The 24,201-nt window shown below is 41.3% G+C and overlaps 1 protein-coding gene across 3 annotated transcripts in view; it reads left to right on the top strand.

Annotated features, from left to right (window-relative positions):
* The first annotated feature begins 416 nt into the window (after positions 1 to 416).
* kdm1a (lysine (K)-specific demethylase 1a) overlaps positions 417 to 24,201 on the top strand; it is a 61,763-nt gene continuing 37,978 nt past the window's right edge. Inside the window, exons 1-4 of one of the 3 annotated variants that reach the window (XM_069895206.1) lie at positions 417 to 840; positions 7,081 to 7,246; positions 10,738 to 10,776; positions 11,190 to 11,323. In XM_069895206.1, coding sequence (XP_069751307.1) covers positions 601 to 840; positions 7,081 to 7,246; positions 10,738 to 10,776; positions 11,190 to 11,323 — 579 coding nt within the window. In that variant the 5' untranslated portion in view covers positions 417 to 600. Of the gene's footprint in view, positions 841 to 3,732; positions 3,782 to 7,080; positions 7,247 to 10,737; positions 10,777 to 11,189; positions 11,324 to 24,201 lie in introns of those variants that run through there. The other 2 variants (XM_069895205.1, XM_069895207.1) reach the window with 2 other exon arrangements.

The following is a 24,201-nucleotide window of genomic DNA, read 5'->3' as shown; positions in this document are numbered from 1 at the left end:
GATATAGTGTCAGAACCTGCCAACCTTGATGCAGGGCTCAAGCCCGAAAAGTTGGTTATGCATCTTTATCTTTGCTACATAAAGGCCACTCCAGCATTGTTTTTAACTTCAACCATGTGTTTTCCTGGTGATTCTGTCCCCTAGTTCTAGTCTCCCCACCAATGGAAACAACTCTATCTTATCTATGCGTTCCCTAATTTTACAGTTTATATAAGATCCCCTCTAAATTCCAGGGAGTACAGGCCAAGGATACTCGATCTCTGGCCAGAGGAGAAACAGGGAAGGTGATGCGCGCTCACACCTCACCTGTGCGTGCTCGCCCGCTCCCTCTCAATCGAACTCGCTCGCGTCCGTTTGACTGACACCAGTCTCATCCAATGAGCGGCCCGAATGCGGCGTGATAGCCAATCGGAGTGCGAGGAGGTGGGTCTTCGACAAACCAAGCTCGGTTGAGTGTCCGCGAGCCATCAATCGATGGTATTGTTTATTGAACGCGCCGCCGCCGTGTGATTATCGATCGGCCGGCCGGTCCCGGGGCGCGCCCCCGTGAGAGAAGCCCCGCTCGTCGGCGTGACCTGTCCGCTCGGGCCCGGCGCCACGATGATGTTGACGGGGAAGAAGAGCGAGGAGAGACAAAGCAGCGGGCCCGAGGGCCTGGAGGCGCAGGCGGACGGCGGCCTCGGCCTTGCGGCGGCGGCAGCTGCGGCGGCGGCAGAGCGCACCCCCAAGAAGAAGGAGCGGGCGTCCCCCCACAGCAGCAGTAGCAATGAGGGTACGATGGAGGGGGGCACGGCAGAGACGCCGGACGGTCGCAGGACCAGCAAGCGTAAGCGGGCGAAGGTGAGGCTCTGGGAACAACGCGGGGGCGGGGGTGGAGGTTAAGGTGAAGGGGAGGTAGGGGTTAAGGTGAAGGGGAGGTAGGGGTTAAGGTGAAGGGGAGGTAGGGGTTAAGGTGAAGGGGAGGTAGGGGTTAAGGTGAAGGGGAGGTAGGGGTTAAGGTGAAGGGGCGGTAGGGGTTAAGGTGAAGGGGCGGTAGGGGTTAAGGTGAAGGGGCGGTAGGGGTTAAGGTGAAGGGGCGGTAGGGGGTAAGGTGAAGGGGCGGTAGGGGGTAAGGTGAAGGGGGGGTAGGGGGTAAGGTGAAGGGGGGGGTAGGGGGTAAGGTGAAGGGGAGGTAGGGGTTAAGGTGAAGGGGAGGTAGGGGTTAAGGTGAAGGGGAGGTAGGGGTTAAGGTGAAGGGGCGGTAGGGGTTAAGGTGAAGGGGCGGTAGGGGTTAAGGTGAAGGGGCGGTAGGGGTTAAGGTGAAGGGGTAGGGGTTAAGGTGAAGGGGGGTTAGGGGGTAAGGTGAAGGGGTAGGGAGTTGTGGAAGTAGGGTTGGAGATAGGGACAGAGGGTCGGGGGCATGGGGTTGCAAGAAGGGAGAAGGGTTGAGGGTGAGATAAGGGGTGGGGCAAAGATGACGTAGAGGTGAGGTACTGGGGAGGAGGTGAGGGGGATGGTTAGGGGTGGAGAGGAGGGGTGGGTAGGGGGTTGGGAGGGATGGGGATAGGAGGGGATGGCTGGGGGGAGGGGTGCCGGAGAGGGAGGAAGTATTTAGAGAAGGTGTGGGAAGGAGGGATGAGGATAGAGGGTCGGGGGCATGGGGTTGCAAGAAGGGTGGAGGGTTGAGGGTGAGATTAGGGGTGGGGGGAAAAAGGACGTAGAGGTGAGGCACTGGGGTGGAGGCGAGGGGGTGGAGAGGAGGGGTGGGTAGGGGGTTGGGTGGAATGGGGATAGGAGGGGATGGCCTGGGGGAGGTGTGCCAGAGAGGAGGAAGTATTCAGAGAGGGTGTGGGGAGGAGGGATGAGGGAGAAGTGGGTCTGGGATTGTGATTTGAAAGAGGAGGGTAGAAGTGGAAGAGGGTAGAGGTGAGGGAGTGGAAGGAGGTGGAGGGTAGAAAGAAGTCAGGGAGTGGGTGGTGGTGAGATGAAAAGAAGTGGCTGAAAGGAACATCTTAAAGAAAGGAAGACCGAAATAGTGGGGAAGGGGAGTAGAAAGAATAAGAGAGTAAAAAGATGAGGTGGGTGGGGTGAAGTGGAGAAGAAAGAATCTGCCAAATGGGATAACGACTCCAAGGAAAAGGAATGGGCATGTGGTCATGTCTCATTTCTTTGAGAAGATGCACCTTGTTGAAAAGTGACACCCCTGCTGAGGCCTGATCATTCTGGATCAGAAGGGATGGTGAAAATATGGCAGGTGGTAGAACTTTAGGAAATGATAGGGTCAGAGGAAAATGTGGGTGGGAGGGGGTGAAGAAAGGAAAGTTATTATAATCCAAGACCTCCTAAAGTTTGCCATCTTTGACCAATGGAAGGAAAGGAAAATAAGATGTTTATAACAGCACCAGATGTGGCGCGGATGAAGTCACAGCTTTGGGATATAATGAGTTGATGTTGCAGAGGAAGGACAAGAGTATGTGGAAGCATGGCATGAAGGTCAGTTGAGTAGGAAAGAAAATTACAAATGGAATTTTTGAATCAAATGTAGATTACTTGCTCAGAAGAAAGAATAGATAATTTCTAAAATTGGAGAACTGCAAAATTGTGTTTTGAGAGAGAATAATGTCCTTTTATGGGTATCACAATTCAATTTATTGTCATTGTATTAAAACAGTGTCCTATTACATGAAATTGCTTTTGTCTGCTATAAGGCAGACAGATTTGCCATCAGCTGAAATTGCCTGAAGCTCCTTATAGTCAAAGGAGACTTCCCCCAGAGTTACTGAGTGACCATGGATGTGCCTCCAGCACTTTGTAGCCACACAGTTTGATCCAAACTATCGGCAACCCGAGATCTAGATCTGAACCTCAGACAGTCTCAGCAACCCTTCAGTATCCCCTTTGCTTCCCGGTACTGATACCTGGTACCCCTTCAGTCAATTTCGAGCCAGTCTCCAGCAGTTCGTGGCCCAGCTCAAGTCTCCCGACAGCATTCTCCTGCAGGCCACAGCTTCTAGTTGCCAGCAGCCTGCCTCATGCGTGGGTCTCTCAGCCTCAGAGCCCCCTCACTGGTCTGCTGCCATGGTCACCATCCCTGTGGGCTGTCTCTGCTGTTCCTCCTCAAACAGGGGATGGTCTCCCTGTTTTTTGATGCTCTGTGCCTCTGCTCCGCTCCCCTGAAGTTTGCAACCCATCGTGTCTGCAGCCGATCAGAGGCGCTACCGTCTTGGGCGCAGACCCTGCGGTTGCGGAATTTTAAATAAAACTACCGTCGCCTCCTTCAATGGACCGTTCAAAGCCTGTGTGGAGCTGATGGCAGTTGACTGAGCAGTTGGACCCCACGGGAACGCTGCGTCTCTGCTCCTCGCTCCCTGCTGGTGTGCACTAGTAGCTCTGGCAGCGTCACCATTTTTCTACAAGCAGGTAAATGAAAAGCAGAGAAAATTAGATGGTTATACATTTGGGAAGGCCAGCAAGTCTAACAAAAACACAATGCAGAAGGACACACAAATGCCAAAAATTGTTTAAACACCCCCCCCCCCCCCCCCCACTATTGTTTCTCCATTCCCTGTCTCCTTTTGCACAGACATGATAAATTCGACCTAGTCCCTTATCATATCCAATTAACACCTTTTGTTTGTCTGGATTCCTTCCCCCAATTTTTGAATTCTGAGACTTTCTGATGTATCCTGCTTCTGGCTTTTCTGAATTTTCCTTAAAGAAGGGCTCAGGCCCAAAACATCGGCAATGTATCTTTGTCTTCTATAGATGCTGAAAAGACCAGCTGAGTTCCTCCAGCATTTTGGTGAGTTTACTACAATCACAGCATCTGCAGCCTATCATGTTTCATTCAGAATGCTGAAAGAATTCAGTCAGCATCTGTGGAGGCAAAATGTTTCAAGTTGAGATCTTGTATCGATCTACACCTTTGCTCCACAGCTGTTACCTGAGCTTCTGCGTTCTTCAACTGTATTTTTTGGTGTTCCCAGCATTTTCTGTTTTTTACTTAAGATTTCTTGTACAGTAAGTCCCTGGGTTAAGAATGTCTGACTTATGGACAACTCGTACTTAAGAATGGATTACCTGTGGCTTCAGCAGTTTGTCGGCTTGAGGAAAGAGAATGCCATCCACCATTTTAAGTCTGATCACGTTGTCTTTAACGCTGTGTTGAGAGTGTAATTTTGTATTTAGCTTAAATTTTTCTCTTATTTACCCTTGTAACCATGCCTCCAAAATGTAAATCTGATGCAAGTGCTGGTGATGCATCAAGGAAAAGGAAAACGATGACAAAGTGGAAATAATAAAGCAATCAGAAAGAGTTGAAACCCATCAGTCATTGGAAAAGTGTTAGACTACAGTTCGTCAACAATCAGAACAATTTTAAAGGATAAAATGAGAAAAATGGAGCATGTGAAAGGCTCTACCCCGATGAAAGCTACAATTATTACTAAGTAACACAATGGTTTAATTACTGAAATGGAAAGGCTATTGATAATTGGTTAGACATTCAACATCAATGTAATATGTCTGTTAGCCTTACTGTAGTGCAAGAAAATAGGGCCAGCATTGTTGGTGTAGCGGTTATCGCAGCGCCTTTATGGTGGTAGCGATTGGGACCAGAACAGGGTTTGAATCCCATGCTGTCTGCAAGAAGTTTGTATTTTCTCCCCATGTCTGCCTGTGTTTTCTCCAGGCGCTTTGCTTTCCTCCCTCCGTTCAAAAGGTACCAGGGTGTAGGTTAATGGGGTGTAAATTGGGTGGCATGGACTTGTGGGCTGAAATGGTCTGTTACCATGCTGTATGTCTAAATTTAATAAATTAAATGCTCAAAGCCTCTTTGATAATTTAAACTCTGCAAGTGAAGGTGATTGCAATTAATTTTTTTGAGTGTAGGAGTTGGTTCAATCGTTTAAAAGTGAGAGCAAATTTACATAGCATTAAAGTGCAAGGTGAAGCAGCAAATGCCAATATAAGTGCTGTAAATGATTTTCATGAAATGTTGAAAAAAAATTTATTGAGGAGGAAGGTTATTTCCCAGACCAAATATTTAATGTAGACGAGACTGGCTTATTTTGGTTGGTGGGGGTGGGGGGGGGGGGGGTGGCGGAGGAATGCCTGAAAAGGCCTACAATTCGAAAGAGGAAATAAGTGCACCAGGGCATTGAAGGAGTAATGTATCTGGGGATTTCAAGCTCAAGCCTTTGCTTGTTTATTGCTCCCTAAATCTGAGGGCACTTTGCCATATCATTGGGGCTTTTTTCCCCCCCCCCCCCATTATTTGGAAGGCAAATGCAAAGGCTTAGGTTACAATTGCCATCTTTGAAGATTGGTCTTGAACTATTTTGTCCCTGCTGTTGAACGTAATTGCTTGGCCAAGAAAATTCCTTTCATGATTCTCCTTGTATTTGATGGTGCACCCAGACATTCAAGCACTTTACATGATCTTCACCCAATGTAAATGTCGTATTTTTAACCCCCAACACCACATCGTGACTTCAGCCAATGGATCAGGGAGTCAAAGCCTCTTTAAAGGCCTATTATTTATGGTGGACCTTCTCCCAAACAGTCAAGATAGTGTGATGAGCTTAAGGGAGTTCTGGAGGAATTATAATATCGATGATGCCATCAAAAATATTGCTAATTCTTGGGATGAAATGAAGCAGTCATATATGAAAGGAGTGTGCTACAAATTGTTCCGCCAATTCGCGCATGCTTTTCAGGATTTACTGCCAATGACATTGCCGAAGCTAGGAAAGCTGTGGTTGATATTGGTAATCAACTGCAGTTAGACGTGATTGAAAATGTTGTCATAGAGTTACTTGACTCCCATGGTGAAGAACTGACCAATGAAAACCTTATGGAACTAGAGCAGCAGATGATAGCATTTGAGGAAGAAGACTGGGACCTAAAAACTCCGGAACCGAAAAAGTTTTTGATGAAAGAGTTAGCTGAAGCCTTTTGTCTCATTCAAGATATTGGGGATTTTACTGTATTTTAATTTTGTTTGGAATTTTGACCAACAAAGGTCAGGAAAGAAGAAGGGGATAGATTTTATTGAGGACTGATGAGACTATTCTGTGAGCAGAGATGAGCAAGATTGGCCAATGCTTAATTGAGTCAGATTGAAAGAGAGGTACCAAGAGATACAGAGAGAACTGATATTCTGGAGCTGAAGAACATGTTAGAAATGGATCATAGAATACTGAATTGGGTCCATGCCAATTGTGAATTAAGTGTCCATTAAGTCTGTATCCCTCTCAGCCTTTCCTATCCAAGTACCTGTGCAAATGTCTTTTAACTGTTGCAATTGGATCTGCCTTTATCACCACCTCTGGCAGCTCTTGATGATAACACCTTTGGTCGCTTTTAAATTTCTCCATCCTCACCTCATGTTCTTGGAATAGGTGGCCAACCTTTAGGACTAAACTGATAAAAACATTTCCTCATGAAGCAGTAAATCTTTTGGCATTCTTGCCCTTGGAGAGCAGTGCATGAGGAGTCAAATATTTTCAAGGCCAATCAATAAATTATTGGATGCAGAAAAGTCAAAGTGGAGTACAGAATCTTCTTCAACGATGGCACAGGTTCACGTGCCATTCAGCATATTCCGATTTCTCATGTTTACTCTTTAATTTGCAGGAAGCTTGATCCTAATTTGTATAACCTTTCATAATAATTTATTACTTGGATTCTAGGCTGATGCTTGTAAATCTGCGTTGCACACACACTCCACAGGATGCTGTCCAGAACTGTTCCATGCACTCAATATGTAGTCCAACTTGGACTTTGCATAGCTTGGCAATGTCAAGTGGTATTGTGCTCTAGATGAAAAAGGCCAGCATTATTTGTACCTTTTCCCATCCATGACATTTTGATGGTCCGTATAGATTAAACTGCTGAGTCTCTTTGGATCTTCACTTTCTATAGAACAATATCTGTTTGTTCTGTAATTTATGATCCATGGTGTGTTCACACACTCGGCCAAAATAGGCGGAGCAATATTTGTGTAGAGCTGTTTTTTTTTGGTCAGGGACCAAGTGGATTTCATAGTCCATTTAATTGATAATGGCTGAGTTATAATTTTTCCTTGTAATGTTATTGCAGGTTGAGTATAGAGAGATGGATGAGAGCTTAGCAAACTTGTCAGAAGATGAATATTACTCAGAAGAAGAACGTAATGCAAAGGCTGAGAAAGAAAAGAAGCAGGTGCCACCCCCTCAGCCCCCACCACCTGAGGAGGAGATCGAAAGTGATCCTGAAGAACCATCTGGTAAGTGAATTTACTTTGGACCCTATGTAGTTGAATAGGAAAAAGGTGAAGAAACCCTCAAGACACTGAAGGGACTTCATTATACCTAGGCTGTCAAGTTTCCCCAAAATTATTTCTTTAATATTGCAAACTTAACAAACATAGAACCCCATACTACTTGAAATCTATAAAGAATGCAAATTGAGTTAATTGCTGCAGCTCGATAACTGATCACTTATTCCCATTCATAGGAATGCAGTAAATCAGCTTAGCTAATTAAAATGTTGAGTTTTAATGATCAAAAATAAAGGTTATGGTCAAGCCCTACTCCAGAGCACAATGGTTCAAGCAGATACTGAAGGCTATATAGAAGATCCAAGTCCATTATTATGAAGAATGGGGCAATTCACCCAATAGTTGAGGTTAATGTTTATCTGTCAAGCAATAGACTTGACCTAGTGAATCATATTACTAAATGTGGAAGTATTTTGTCTGCAAATTTGGCAGCTTTTCTTCCTCCACTTCAAAATATGCTGCATTTGTTCACCCATGCTATTCTAACAGCACCTCTAAAAACCATGGTTTCTGCCATTAAATGGGTTGCGAAATCTGGCACATTGCTGCTATCTGCAGGTTCCCTCCAAGTTGCACGTTATCCTGATGCTTATGAAATGTATCACTGGGTCTATGCTCTGGAACTCTTTATCCAGGAGGCTTTACCAGTGATGTCTGAATTCTGAAAATGATTTAAAAAATGTAACCATGTTCACAATTCAAAACTACTTAATTGGTTATAAATAATTTGGGGATCCCCGAAGGTTGTGGAAGGACCCTTATAATGTAAAGGTTACTGATTGGTTGCCCCTCCCTCTGTCTTTCTTTGAAAATAATATTTGTTATAGAGCTGGCCACTTTACTCCTTGTAAGGTTCATTTGTCTACCTGCAAAGCATTGGCTGAGTTTTTTTAACTATACAGTTGATTTAATTTGGACATGCAGGACATTAATAGGTCCTTCTGGCCCATAAGCCCGTGCCACCCGAATATTCTTAATTAACCAATGACCTGGGAAAGTTTTTGAAGGGTGGAAGAAAACTTGGAGGAAACCCATGGAGACACAGGGAGAACATTCGGCTGCGGCAATTCGAACCTGATTCGTTGATGCTGTAATAGCGTTGTGCTAACCACTGTGCTAACTTTGCTCTGTTCAACTCCTAAGGTCTTAGATTGGTTTTCCTTTTAATTTCACAAGCAGTGGCCATCTTGAATATAGCCTTTTTGAAAATCTTGGTTACACATTCTGTTCTATCAGTGGCTACCTTGAGGGTTTCTTGCTATTTAAAGTGGGACAAAACAACTCAGCCCCTCAATCATTATCTGCACGAATGTAATGTCTTGGCATGATTACTTTTATCAGATCAAGATGTGACTTTTTCTTTTTGTGGCAAGGCATAACATTCTTGTGATGTATTGGAAGCAAAGCTTGTGGAAATGTCAGCCTCTAATCTCTTGATTGTTGTAGGATAGTTCTTTGTTACCTTATGATCTACCCAGTTATTGGATACTGTTGAGTTTCGAACTCAAATTTGGAACAACAATTGAATTGTTTCCTCTACCCCTCCATGGAACTCTGTTGTTCCACAAGGTTTTTTTTGTAATTTCTTCATTCTCTTGAATACAAAACCTGATGACCTTCCTGGTGTGCAGCGATTCCTCAACTTCCCTCTGCCTTGTTTGTCAGTTTTACATCAAAAGATATACAGTGATCTTTGATGTCCAACAATGAAGCGTTACACCTGTGATTTATTTTTAAAAATCATATTTAAGCATTTAATTGGTGATGAGCAATATAATTTGGAATTAAAAATGAAGGGAATTTGAGGTTCTTTTGGTCACATTAATCTTGCCCAAGCTTTGTTACCACAATATGGTTGCTGTTTGCCTCTCCCTTCCTTGTTGTGTGCTTTGTGCAAAATGTAATCTTGGAGAGGAAAAAAAAGAGGACTGACTGTTAATGTAAAGATAAAAAGCTTTGAGAATGTTGGGGGGGGGGGTAAAATGAGTTGGAGTGCTCATTTGTAACATTCAGCAATTCAACATGATGGTATTTTAAGCTTTCGGAAGGAAGATGATTAGAGGAGCAATTATTCTATTTAAAAGTAGAAATTGTATAGTTTGCAATTTTGAAGTAAGGATTTAATTATATATCTGAGGGCAACCCTTTTCTCGGGAATCTTTCCCTGATGTGGGGGAGGTATGAAGAAATCACGTGGTCTTGAAAGGAGTAAAAGTTTCAGAGGAGAGTAGCTTAAGAAAACCCATTTTTTTTCTCTGTGCCTGAATATTGTATTTACAATGGGAGCAAATGATGAGCTAGTCCACGTTTTTATGACTTGTGAACGGGAGATTATTTGTAACCTCGCAAAAATGTGTTTATGAAAGTGCCCAAAGTATATTAGTTCATTTGGATATTGTGCACTTAACAATCAATATGATGTAATTTGAAAATCAGCCTTCAGAAGTAAGATGATGAGAGGTATTAAAATATTCTAAATCAAATTCTGTTTTCATAGGATTTTGTTTCTCCGTTCACCTATTTTTTTACTTTCCCCTTTTCCTGTTGCTGTGATGCAGTTATGGAGGTATTGCAGCCCATGTAGCTGATGGTGTGTATTGGCAGGCTTTTTGAATGTAGAGTTATTTGCTTGGGATCAGTGGGGTCTTTTGAGAGAATAGTTGATTTTGTTTATGCCACTTCCCCTCTCCCCTTTGGAAGGTCAAGTTTGATGCAGATTTTGCCCTTGTGTTGAGATCAGCATGCAAACATTGGTGCTTTGTAATGGTACTTGGTCCATGCCATAAGAAGGATTGGGATCTGGTTTTCTTTTCATTGTGCAAGTTTTTGGACTCTCACTATTGTGTAAGCTATTCTAATTAATTTGCTAATATTATGCAGATTGTGGCTTTGTCCAATTTTTATATTTGTGTAAAATTTTCACTTCCAGTTCTTCTGCACGTACCAGTGTCAGAGGAGAATAACCAAAATAATACCTTTTAGAACTTGCTGGGCATTCAAGTCCAAGTTGGATTGACTGGCAAGTGTATTGATTTGTCATGTTTAAGTTTTTGTATTTTTGGCAGGCAGTGGAAGGCGCATTTTGAGGAGAGCTATGTTTGGGAGGTGGGGGGGGGGGGGGCGTGTTCTATAAATGGGCTATAAATGGAAAGAATTGGCAATGTAATTCAATGGAAGGGTTAGAGAGCAGCTGTCATGGAATGATCGTACTGAAAGGCGATTTGGTTGATTATAAAACCAAGCCATAGTAGTTTGTGGACACTGCCCTGGCAACCCATTCAAAGACTCTTAAAATTGTAATTACCTGCCAGACCTTAAATTTCTTTAAGAAAATATATTATTGTTAAATTTAATATTGTTTTAATATAAGACCGCGGAAATTAGGGAAACCAGTAGTGTGCGCATGCGTGTGAATGTTTTTACGTTCGTTCCCGCAGTGCATTGGAGCAACATCAATCTGGCAGGGTCGATCGCAGGTATGTATTTTCTTAAATTACTTTTTTTTTATTTTTGATTCTCTGCGCTTCTTGATTTTGTTTTTAATTTTTATGCCACAGGTTGTATTTGTGAGGAAGGAAGGTGTTGAGTGAAATCTGGGTTTTTGGGATCCAAGGTATCTTGAACTGAAACTTGATCTGCGCTTGGGAACCTTGATGATCGTGCATTGATCTTGGGCGCTTGTTTAGAACAGATTCCAGGGGCACGGATGGCAAACAGCGCTCGGAGGGCTTCCTGGACTAGTCTTGATAGGGCCAGCAGTTACCAATCTTGACATGGTGTTACCTGCTAGGTTTATTTTCAATTGGAGATTTAAGGATTTTGTCCTGTTTCTTCATGGTCCAAGGTTGAAAGCTTTATTACACTAACTTTGTAAGTTCATTCTTATCAGGTGTTGAGGGTGCTGCTTTCCAAAGTCGTCTACCTCACGATCGCATGACATCACAGGAAGCAGCCTGTTTCCCAGACATTATCAGTGGTCCTGCGCAGACGCAGAAGGTGTTTCTGTACATCAGAAACCGCACAGTAAGTTTCTCTATCAAACCATTATTTCTTTATTGCCGAATATTGGTTACACAATGTGTATGTGGAGTTCAGTTTTCAGAGTCCCTATTTGTGGCTGATCTGCTGTATTGGATATCTATGAATAGTTAAAACTACATTCACTGCTAATCTAAATGATTCTGTGCATCAGAACTTTCTGCGTATCAATTTTCTAAAATCTTTAAACAAGTGGAAGTGGAGAGCCACACCATTGTGAAGTCCTCTACTTTTATATTTCTTGCAAATCTTTGCAGAGGCCCACTCTACTCTTTCCCAGGTGGATAATAAAGGATGTGTTTTGTGTTGAGTAGAGCAGCTGATTGCCATGTAGGTTAGTTGTATATTAGCTCATTTTCCTCTATGTTTAACTTCACAGCATTTTTATTTTGTTTTGAGTTTTAATGCACTTTAACCATACAAGGCCCTGGATTAACTATTCTTGAAAGCATAATCTCAAATGGCTGAATTCTGCAGCATAAAATTCTAAGATTGTAATTTATTTTCTAATGGGTTCCAGTCTCCCGCAATGGCTGCTGCTTTGCCGAGAGAGTCCTTCCATGAATCAACACTGGGGAAGAGAGTAGATTTTATTGGGGAGAGGGAGTTCCTTGCAGGAAGCTTATTTCCACCAAAATTAAGCAATAGAATGGTTTCAAGATTGTGATTGGTTTAAATAGGATAAATGGAAGGAAGCTGTACCAATTATCCTATCAGTAAAACACAAAAGTTTGCAGATAGTGTGATTGAAGTAAAAACACAATGCTGAAGAAACTCAGCAGGTCAAACGGTTTACTTTATATCAAAGATAAATATATAGAACCAACGTTTCAGGCTTGAGCCCTTCATCAAGGTATCCACGTTTTGCACCAAGGACCGGTAAACATTGTTTCGTCGGGTTTACTTATACAATCAGATAACAATAAACTTCAGCATATCATTTGAGCAGATTTGAAATAGTGGGCAAAAGAAGCATGACAGGTGGGATATGAGAATTTAAATTTTACTGTGATTAGGATCTGAAGTTGACACTGAAGTGGTGCTTGACCACATTTACTTGATTATTTCAAAGTACTTAATATTCTGAAGTCATGCTTCTGGTTAGAAGTTGTATTTTAAGATGATGTTTGAAAGCCTCGAGTGGAAAGATCAAAGTTTTTATGATGAGCTTTGTCAGTTATTAAGGGCTTTGTTCTTGCGCATTCAGCCATATCATTTGTTGATGTGACCATGTATTTAATATTGGTAGAAGAGAAAAATGTTAAGAGAAATGGGGTTAGTGCAGGTAAGTGGGACTGAGGTAAAGGCTAGGTCGGGTTGGGAAACCTATGGTCCACAGGCCTGGTCACCATCCAAATTTGTCCGACCCTCAACCCATTGCAAAAGTACGATGTGCACTCGGCCTGCTGATTAAAAATACAGGTGGTCCCTGGCTTACGAACGAGTTCCATTCCTACGTCTGTCCTTGTCAAATTTGTATGCAAGTCGGAACTGATTAAAAATGTGTTCAGCTGTTGATCTCCTGGTGTTCTTAGCTGAATGGAACCAAAGAACAATTTGCTACATGTCACACCTTTCTTATCATTTAAAGCGCTCTGACCCCCTGCTCACTCTGTAAAAGTGACCCCATACTGCATTTAGTCCAGGGTCAACCAGAAACTATTGGACTTTATATGGTAGTTTTAATGCCATGCCATTCTGAAAGCATTAATCTCTTAGAACTACAATGCCTATACTCTCCCATGCCAGTTTCCTGGAGGTGACGGCACACGTGCAGAGCAGCTGGTCCGACATTTACAGATGTACGTAGTTCATGAAAGCGAGACGCAGGATGATAAAACTGCAATGCAGAAAAGGTCGGTTTCAAGTGCTTTTTAACAGCCGGAACCCGATAACTGAATAGGAGAGATGTAATTTTACTCTTTCATGTTGCAAAATAAATTGGTTTACTATAAGTTTTATTTGTGAGGTAAACATGCACGCATTGGTAACCTGCTGTTCAACCACTGACATGCCATCTGGCCCACGCATGGTAAAAGGTTATCTGCCCATGGTCCTATTGAGTGGTGCAGCAAGCATGAGAATGACCTGGTTCTTGTTCAGTGGTCTTGTTTTCTTTTCTGTCCATTAACTAGTCCTCATTCCATAAATATCTTTCACCCTGATCATCACCACCTCTTTGTGAGCCCTTGTTTTATGCAACAACCTTTGGAGTGAAAGTTTATCAAATGTCCTTTGAAAATCCAGATCCTTAGATCATTGGTTCCCAGTTACTTTGCTAATTGTATGATCAAAAAAAATTGTCCATGTTTAGCAGTTTTCTCTTAAAACTGTTCTGACTTTATTTACTTGTGAGGAAGTGCCTCATACCATTCCCTAAATCAGCCATTCTCAACTTTTTTTTTGGCTATGGCCCCTTTAGGATTTTGCTCAAAATTTATGGGCCCTCTTCCCTTTGAAGCAGTAAAATTTAGTTGGTTTCTTCCGTACTTCTACTGACTGCATAAAATATAATTTATTATTTCAGACTGTGCCACCCCCTGCTGTGTTCCTCTCTCTTCCTCCTCCCCCCCCCCTCCCCCCAAATTAAATGTGCTGTGGGCCACATTGAGAATGGCTGGCCTAATTGATGTATTTTTTGTCACAACAGATGTCAGACTGACTGGTCTATAGTTAGTTATTTTTCTTTCCCAAGTGGATACTTCAATCTGTTGGGACATTTTGCAGTTTTTGAAGATTATCTTTGAAATCAGCACTTTGATTATCCATGGGAGTTGCCTACTGCATCAGGTGCTCCCTTTGTGGCCTTCTCTACATTGGAGGGACTGGACGCAGACTCGAAGATTGCTTTGCTGAGCATCTTTTCTCTGACTGCATTAGTGTCAGGGATCTTCCAGTGGCCAACCACTCTAATTCTGTGTTTAAAAACACAATGTTGGAGAAACTCAGCAGGTCAAACAGTGTCATTTATAGAGCAAAGATAAAAATGCATAACTGATGATAAAGTGCTTGAGCCCTTTATCAAGATATGATGAAAGTATAATTCTCCAGCATTGTGTTTTTACTTGAACCACTGTGTCTGCAAACTTTTGTAGAAAATGTTGGGCTGTACCTCGTGATGCATGGTCTTGCCTGATTGCACGTAAATATTCCCAATCTTGCTAGTTGTGCTACCACAATGCCTCGCTGATGAATGTGGCATTGATGGAAATGTAAGAGAATGAACATGTGGTATTTAACCATGTAACAATGGAGAATGCATTTTTAACAGCCCTGTTTTTGACATGACTGAATGCTATTCAGTTTCCTGCAGAGGATAACGTGCTGTATCAGAAGCCCAATGACATAATTTGTTCAAAAGCCAGCATAAACTCCTAAGGGCTGTTGTTGGCAAAGTGAACTTCACACAGCAGTTATTGAATCCAAATTCTGGGACAATACACTGGTACTTGGCATGGTACTCGGGATATGTTCCCAGGAACAACTTCTCTGAAAGTGGCCAAGCATCTTGCTGACAGGAAACCTGGCACAAGTCCTTGCCCTTTCGTCCTCACTGGTAACATTTAATGGCAGTAGCTGGCCTTGGAGCATGTTATGATAAAGATATCTTTTGGCCAGTCTTTCTGCATCACCAAATAAAGAAAGTGAGAGGTGGTAACTTCTATTGCATCTGAAAGGGGGTGACTGGAGAGACTGAAGGATTTGGACTCTTTGTTAACATTTGGAGCAGGTGTTCATGGTCCTCCACAATGGCCAGGCCTTCATATTTCTGGACAGGATGTGACTCAGCCTGCCTAACAACAGCCCTCTCATGCTACCTTGCCACATCAAGCTGTGGGCAATTAATTGCGGTGAAAGCATCAGAGAAGGCAGAGGTCCATGCTGGGTTCTTGGCCCAACAGCACTTGCCACACAGGCTTAACAGAGGTCTTTTTAAGTTATAGGAGTTGTGAGTGTTCAGACTGGAGGACTAAATGCTCCATCGTGAAACTGAGTTATATAACCATATACAGCACAGAACAGGCCAGTTTGGCCCTACTAGTCCATGCCGAAACAAATCCCCACCCTCCTAGTCCCACTGACCAGCACCTGGTCCATACCCCTCTAATCCTCTCCCCTCCATGTAATTATCCAGTCTTTCCTTAAATGTAAATAACGTCCCTGCTTCAACCACCTCCGCCGGAAGCTTATTCCACATCCCAACCACCCTTTGTGTGAAGAAATTTCCCCTCTTGTTCCCTTTATAATTTTCCCCCTTCATTCTCAAACCATGGCCTCTGGTTTGAATATTCCCCACTCTTAATTGAAAAAGCCTATCCACATTGACTCTCTCTGTCCCTTTTAAAATCTTGGACACCTCCATCAAATCTCCCCCTCAATCTTCTACGCTCCAGAGAAAAAAGCCCCAGGCTGCTCAACCTTTCTCTGTAACTCAAACCCTGACATCCTGTCAACATTCTCATGAACCTTCTCTGCACTCTCTCTATTTTGTATATATTCTTCCTATAATTTGGTGACCAAAACTGCACACAGTATTCCAAATTTGGCCTCACCAATGCTTTGTACAATTTCATCATAACATCCCAACTCTTGAATTCAATACTCCGATTTATGAAGGCCAACATTCCAAATGCCTTCTTCACCACTCTATCTACCTGAGTATCAACTTTGAGGGTACTATTTACCATAACTCTTAAATCCCTTTGTTGCTCTGCACTCCTCAATTGTCTACCATTCAATATATATGACTTATTTAGATTTCCTTTTCCAAAATGCAACACTTCACACTTATCTGTATAAAATTCCATCAGCCATTTCTCAGCCCACTCCTCTAGCTTTCCTATATCTCTTTTTTAAGCTATGATAATCTTCCTCACTGTCCACAATACCACCAATCTTTGTTTCATCTGCAAACTTATCCAATTCACCACCCTTTAATATTCTTCTTTGGCTTGGCTTCGCGGACGAAGATTTATGGAGGGGGTAAAAAGTCCACGTCAGCTGCAGGCTCGTTTGTGGCTGACAAGTCCGATGCGGGACAGGCAGACACGATTGCAGCGGTTGCAGGGGAAAATTGGTTGGTTGGGGTTGGGTGTTGGGTTTTTCCTCCTTTGCCTTTTGTCAGTGAGGTGGGCTCTGCGGTCTTCTTCAAAGGAGGTTGCTGCCCGCCAAACTGTGAGGCGCCAAGATGCACGGTTTGAGGCGTTATCAGCCCACTGGCGGTGGTCAATGTGGCAGGCACCAAGAGATTTCTTTAGGCAGTCCTTGTACCTTTTCTTTGGTGCACCTCTGTCACGGTGGCCAGTGGAGAGCTCGCCATATAACACGATCTTGGGAAGGCGATGGTCCTCCATTCTGGAGACGTGACCCATCTTGCCCATTCAGAGCCAGCTCTTCAGCGCTTGACGTCCTGCTTTGCGGAAACTGCCAAAATGTTTGGCCTGGAAGTCAGCCTGAAGAAAACTGAGGTCCTCCATCAGCCAGCTCCCCACCATGACTACCAGCCCCCCCACATCTCCATCGGGCACACAAAACTCAAAACGGTCAACCAGTTTACCTATCTTGGCTGCACCATTTCATCAGATGCAAGGATCGACAATGAGATAGACAACAGACTCGCCAAGGCAAATAGTGCCTTTGGAAGACTACACAAAAGAGTCTGGAAAAACAACCAACTGAAAAACCTCACAAAGATAAGCGTATACAGAGCCGTTGTCATACCCACACTCCTGTTCGGCTCCGAATCATGGGTCCTCTACCGGCACCACCTACGGCTCCTAGAACGCTTCCACCAGCGTTGTCTCCGCTCCATCCTCAACATCCATTGGAGCGCTTACATCCCTAACGTCGAAGTACTCGAGATGACCCACCCTTTAATATATATAACAAACAATAGTGGAACCAGGACCGATCCCTGAGGAACTCCGCTAGTCACTGGCCTCCAATTTGACAAACAATTTTCTACCACTACTCTCTGACACCTCCCATCCAGCCATTGCTGAATCCATTTCACTAACTCCTTATTTATACCTAATGCCTCCACCTTTTTCCTAACCTGTGGGGAACTTTGTCAAAAACTTTACTAAAGTCTAAATAGACAACATCCACAGCCTTCCCTTCATCAATCTTTTTCGTAACCCCCTCGAAAAACTCATAAGGTTTGTTAAGCATGATCTACCCCTGACAAAACCATGCTGACTCCTACCTATCAATCCCTGTTCTTCCAAATATTTGTAAATGCCATCCCTCAGAACACTTTCCATCAACTTACAGGTCTATAATTTCCAGGCTTACATTTGGACCCTTTCTTAAACAGCGGAACAACATGAGCCACCCTCCAATCCTCTGGCACTACCCCCGTGACCAGTGACATCCTAAATATCTCTGTTAATAGCCCCACTATCTGTACACTAGTCTCCCTGAATGTCCTTGGGAATACTTTATCCGGACCTGGAGATTTGTCCACCTTTATCTTTTTTTAACACTGCCATCACTACCTCCTTGGTTATCCTTTTATGATTCATGAACTTCCCACTATTTTTCTTTACTTCAACTGGTACAATATTTTTTCCCTAGTGAATACCGAGGAAAAGAAATCATTTAAAATTTCCCCCATCTCCTCTGACTTTTCACATAGCCTACCCTTCCTATCTACAAGGGGTCCAATTCTATCCCTCATTAATCTTTTACTTTTAATGTACCTATAGAAACCCTTTGGATTTATTCTTACTCTGCCTGCCAAAGCCTCTTCGTGCCTCTTTTTGACCTTTCTAATTTCTTTCTTAAGATTTTTCTACACTCCTTTTTTTTTTAAAATTTTTTATTTTTCACACCATAAATCACATTAACCATGGTACACACTTTTTCCTTTTCACACATATACAGTGCCATTTTCTCCCCCCCCTCCCTCCTCCCATCCCACCCTCCCTACCTCCCCCCTCCCGTCCATTTAAGGTATACAATCTAAGATACATTAAACCAGTCAGACAATGTTGTCATTCAATAAAAATACACCAGAAATTCTACTGAGTCCATTCTTTTCATTTCCTTTTCCTTCCGTTAACTTAGGTAATGATTGTCCCCGGTAGGTTTTCGCTATTGTATTTAATGTAAGGCTCCCATATTTGTTCGAATATTTCAATATTATTTCTTAAACTATGTTATTTTTTCTAATGGAATACATTTATTCATTTCTATATACCATTGTTGTATTTTCAAATTATCTTCCAATTTCCAGGTTGACATAATACATTTTTTTGCTAGGCTAGAGCTATCTTAACAAATCTTTTTTGTGCATCCTCCATATCAATTCCAAATTCTTTGTTTTTTATGTTACTTAGGAGGAAGATCTCTGGATTCTTTGGTATATTGTTTTCTGTTATTTTATTTAATATCTGATTTAGATCTTCCCAAAATTTTTATACTTTCTCACATGTCCAGATTGCATGAATTGTTGTTCCCATTTCTTTTTTACATCGAAAACATCTATCAGATACTGTTGGGTCCCATTTATTTAACTTTTGAGGTGTAATGTATAGCCTGTGTATCCAGTTATATTGTATCATACGTAACCTCGTATTTATTGTATTTCTCATCATTCCGGAGCATAAATTCTCCCATGTTTCCTTTTTTATCTTTATATTTAAATCTTGTTCCCATTTTTGTTTAGTTTTACCATTTGTTTCCTCACATTCTCCTTTTCTTGCAGTTTAATATACATATTTGTTATAAATTTTTTGATTATCATTGTATCTGTAATCACATATTCAAGGTTACTTCCCTCTGGCAAACTTAAGCTGCTTCCTAATTTATCCTTCAAGTAGGATCTCAATTGGTAATATGCCAGCGCTGTATCTTGAGTGATATTGTACTTATCTTTCATTTGTTCAAAGGATAAGAATCTATTTCCTGAAAAACAATTTTCTATTCTTTTAATCCCTTTTTTTTCCATTCTCTAAAGGAAAGGTTATCTATTGTAAAAGGGAGTAACTTGTTTTGCGTCAATATTAGTTTTGGTAATTGATAATTTGTTTTATTTCTTTCTACATGAATCTTCTTCCAAATATTGAGGAGATGATGTAATACTGGAGAACTTCCATGTTGTACCAATTTTTCATCCCATTTATATAATATGTGTTCAGGTATCTTTTCCCCTATTTTATCTAATTCTAATCTCGTCCAATCTGGCTTTTCCCTTGTTTGATAAAAATCTGATAAGTATCTTAATTGTGTGGCTCTATAATAATTTTTAAAATTTGGCAGTTGTAAGCCTCCTTGTTTATACCATTCTGTTAATTTATCTAGTGCTATCCTCGGTTTCCCCCCCTCCATAAAAATTTCCTTAGTATTTTCTTTAACTCCTTGAAGAATTTCTCTGTCAGTTGTATTGGCAATGCCTGAAATAAGTATAATATCCTTGGAAAAATGTTCATTTTAATACAGTTTATCCTTCCTATTAGTGTTAGTGGTAAATCTTTCCAATGCTCTAAATCGTCCTGTAATTTTTTCATTAGTGGACAATAATTGAGTTTATATAGTTGGCCGAGATTTTTGTTTATTTGTACACCTAGATATCTTATTGCTTGCATTTGCCATCTAAATGGTGATTCCTTCTTAAATTTTGAGAAATCCGCATTATTCATAGGCATTGCTTCACTTTTATTTACGTTTATCTTGTAACCCGACACTTCTCCATATTCCTGCAATTTCTTATATAATTCTTTTATTGATAGTTCTGGTTCTGTTAAGTACACTATAACATCATCCGCAAATAAACTGATTTTATATTCCTTGTCTTTTATTTTTATTCCTTTTATATTATTATCTGTTCTTATCAATTCTGTTAGTGGTTCTATAGCTAACGCAAACAATAAAGGTGATAGTGGGCATCCCTGCCGTGTTGACCTGCTTAAGTTAAATTGCTTTGATACATGTCCATTTACTGTCACTTTCGCTAACGGTCCCTTGTATAATGCTTTAATCCAATTAATATACTTCTCCGGTAAATTGAATTTTTGCAATACTTTGAACAAATAATTCCATTCTACTCTGTCAAAGGCCTTCTCTGCGTCTAAAGCAACTGCTACTGTAGGTGCTTTATTCCCTTCTACTGCATGAATTAAGTTAATAAATTTACAAATATTGTCTGTTGTGCGTCTTTTTTTGATAAATCCAGTTTGGTCTAAATTTACCATTTTCGGTACATACTCTGCTAATCTGTTTGCTAATAGTTTAGCTATTATCTTATAATCTGTGTTAAGTAAAGATATTGGTCTATATGACGCTGGTGGGAGTGGATCTTTCCCTTGCTTTAGTATTACTGTAATTATTGCTGTTTTACATGAATCTGGTAAGCTTTGTGTTTCATCAATCTGGTTGATTACTTCCAGGAGGGGCGGAATTAATAAGTCTTTAAATGTTTTGTAGAATTCTATTGGGAATCCATCCTCTCCTGGTGTCTTATTATTTGGTAATTTTTTTATTATCTCTTGTATTTCTACTATTCCAAATTGCTCTGTTAATTTATTTTGTTCCTCTATTTGTAGTTTTGGTAGTTCAATTTTAGTCAGAAATTCATCTATTTTCCCTTCTTTCCCTTCGTTTTCAGTTCGGTATAATTGTTCATAGCATTCTCTAAAGTTTTCCTTAATTTCTTTTGGATTATATGTAATTTGTTTGTCTTTTTTCCTTGATGCCAATACCATTTTCTTAGCTTGTTCTGTCTTAAGCTGCCATGCTAGGATTTTGTGCGTTTTTTCACCTAGTTCATAATATTTCTGTTTTGTCTTCATTATATTCTTCTCCACCTTATATGTTTGTAGTGTTTCATATTTTATTTTTTTATCTGCCAATTCTCTTCTTTTAGTTGCATCTTCCTTCATTGCTAATTCTTTTTCTATATTTACTATTTCCCTTTCCAACTGCTCTGTTTCCTGATTATAGTCCTTCTTCATCTTGGTTACATAACTTATTATTTGCCCTCTAATGAATGCTTTCATTGCATCCCATAGTATAAACTTATCTTCCACTGATTCCGTATTTATTTCAAAATACATTTTTATTTGTTTTTCAATAAATTCTCTAAAATCCTGCCTTTTAAGTAACATCTATACATTCTTGGAGGGATGTCTTCTAACTTTACTGTCAAATTAAGGGTGAATGGTCCGATAGTATTCTAGCTTTATATTCTGTTTTTCTTACTCTATCTTGCATACGAGCTGATAACAAAAATAGGTCTATTCTTGAGTATGTTTTATGTCTAGCCGAGTAATATGAATATTCCTTTACCTTTGGGTGTTGTTTCCTCCATATATCCAAAAGTTGCATTTCTTCCATCGATTTAATTATAAATTTGGTTACTTTGTTCTTTCTGTTAATTTTTTTTCCAGTTTTGTCCATATTTTAATCCAAATTCAGGTTGAAGTCCCCTCCTATTAATATGTTCCCTTGCGTATCTGCTACCTTCAAAAAGATATCTTGCATAAACTTTTGATCTTCTTCGTTAGGTGAATATACATTGAGTAGATTCCAAAACTCCGAATATATCTGACATTTTATCATTACATATCTCCCTGCTGGATCTATTATTTCCTCTTCTATTTTAAATAGCACATTTTTACTAATTAATATAGCGACTCCTCTTGCTTTTGAATTATACGACGCTGCTGTTACGTGTCCTACCCAATCTCTCTTTAATTTCTTGTGCTCCAATTCAGTTAAATGTGTTTCTTGCACAAATGCTCTCAATTTTTTCTTTTTTCAGTAAATTTAGCAGTTTCTTCCTTTTAATTTGGTTATGTATTATTAATTAATATTAATATCCCCAGAAAAGATTTCACTTTTCATGTGTAACAAAGGTCACTCTTTTAGTTGCCTCCTTATTCCCTCTCTTCCATTTCCTTCCCTTATTAATTCTTGTCTATACTATCTATATTTTCCTCTAAATACGGATACATTCATGTATGCACATTATACATATACACCTCTTTACCCACATACATATAAATCGTGGTCATTTTTACTCTTATTGCATATCTTCATCTCTCTGGTTGTTTTGTAGTTGTTCTGCAAATTTCCTTGCTTCCTCTGGATCCGAGAATAGTTTTTTTTTCCCATAAGATCGTTTTCGATGTATTGAACTCCTTTCTCTTCTTCAGGAGTTCAAAACTTATGTGTCTTTTTAGTTCTCAGTCTTTTGTACTCTCATTACACGTCTTCATTCCTCAGTCTATTTTGTAATTGTTCTGCAAATTTTCGTGCTTCCTCTGGATCCGAGAATAGTCTGTTTTGTTGTCCTGGCATAAATATTTTCAATACCGCTGGATGCTTTAGTATAAATTTATACCCTTTCTTCCATAAAATCGCCTTTGCTGTATTGAACTCCTTTCTCTTCTTCAGGAGTTCAAAACTTATATCTGGATAAATGAAGATTTTTTGCCCTTTGTACTCCAGTGGCTTGTTGCCCTCTCTTACTTTTTCCATTGTCTTCTCCAGTACCATTTCTCTTGTAGTATATCTTAGGAATTTTACTAAAATAGATCTTGGCCTTTGTTGTGGTTGTGGTTTAAAGGCCAATGCTCTATGTACCCTTTCTATTTCCATATCTTGCTGTAGTTCTGGACATCCTAGGATCCTGGGGATCCAATCTTTTATAAACTCTCTCATATTCTTGCCTTCTTCATCTTCCTTAAGGCCCACTATCTTTATGTTATTTCTTCTGTTATCTTTGGCTTGGCTTCGTGGACGAAGATTTATGGAAGGGGTAAAAAGTCCACGTCAGCTGCAGGCTCGTTTGTGGCTGACAAGTCCGATGCGGGACAGGCAGACACGATTGCAGCGGTTGCAGGGGAAAATTGGTGGTTTGGGGTTGGGTGTTGGGTTTTTCCTCCTTTGCCTTTTGTCAGTGAGGTGGGCTCTGCGGTCTTCTTCAAAGGAGGTTGCTGCCCGCCAAACTGTGAGGCGCCAAGATGCACGGTTTGAGGCGATATCAGCCCACTGGCGGTGGTCAATGTGGCAGGCACCAAGAGATTTCTTTAGGCAGTCCTTGTACCTTTTCTTTGGTGCACCTCTGTCACAGTGGCCAGTGGAGAGCTCGCCATATAACACGATCTTGGGAAGGCGATGGTCCTCCATTCTGGAGACGTGACCCATCCAGCGCAGCTGGATCTTCAGCAGCGTGGACTCGATGCTGTCGACCTCTGCCATCTCGAGTACTTCGACGTTAGGGATGTAAGCGCTCCAATGGATGTTGAGGATGGAGCGGAGACAACGCTGGTGGAAGCGTTCTAGGAGCCGTAGGTGGTGCCGGTAGAGGACCCATGATTCGGAGCCGAACAGGAGTGTGGGTATGACAACGGCTCTGTATACGCTTATCTTTGTGAGGTTTTTCAGTTGGTTGTTTTTCCAGACTCTTTTGTGTAGTCTTCCAAAGGCGCTATTTGCCTTGGCGAGTCTGTTGTCTATCTCATTGTCGATCCTTGCATCTGTTGAAATGGTGCAGCCGAGATAGGTAAACTGGTTGACCGTTTTGAGTTTTGTGTGCCCGATGGAGATGTGGGGGGGCTGGTAATCATGGTGGGGAGCTGGCTGATGGAGGACCTCAGTTTTCTTCAGGCTGACTTCCAGGCCAAACATTTTGGCAGTTTCCGCAAAGCAGGACGTCAAGCGCTGAAGAGCTGGCTCTGAATGGGCAACTAAAGCGGCATCGTCTGCAAAGAGTAGTATAACAGAAGAGTTTCTTCTGTTATAATTTTCCATTATATCTATTTTCTGAGCTAACAGTTCTTGTGTCTCTATAACTTTTTTATTAGATTCCTTTAATTTCTTTAAGTCCTCTACCTCCATTTCTACTGCTGCTTCCCGCT

Source organism: Narcine bancroftii, chromosome 8 (genome assembly GCF_036971445.1).
Source record: "Narcine bancroftii isolate sNarBan1 chromosome 8, sNarBan1.hap1, whole genome shotgun sequence".
In the NCBI taxonomy this organism is placed as follows: domain Eukaryota; kingdom Metazoa; phylum Chordata; class Chondrichthyes; order Torpediniformes; family Narcinidae; genus Narcine; species Narcine bancroftii.
The sequence above is the reverse complement of the archived record's forward strand: the minus strand, read 5'-3'. Positions and strand labels throughout refer to the sequence as shown.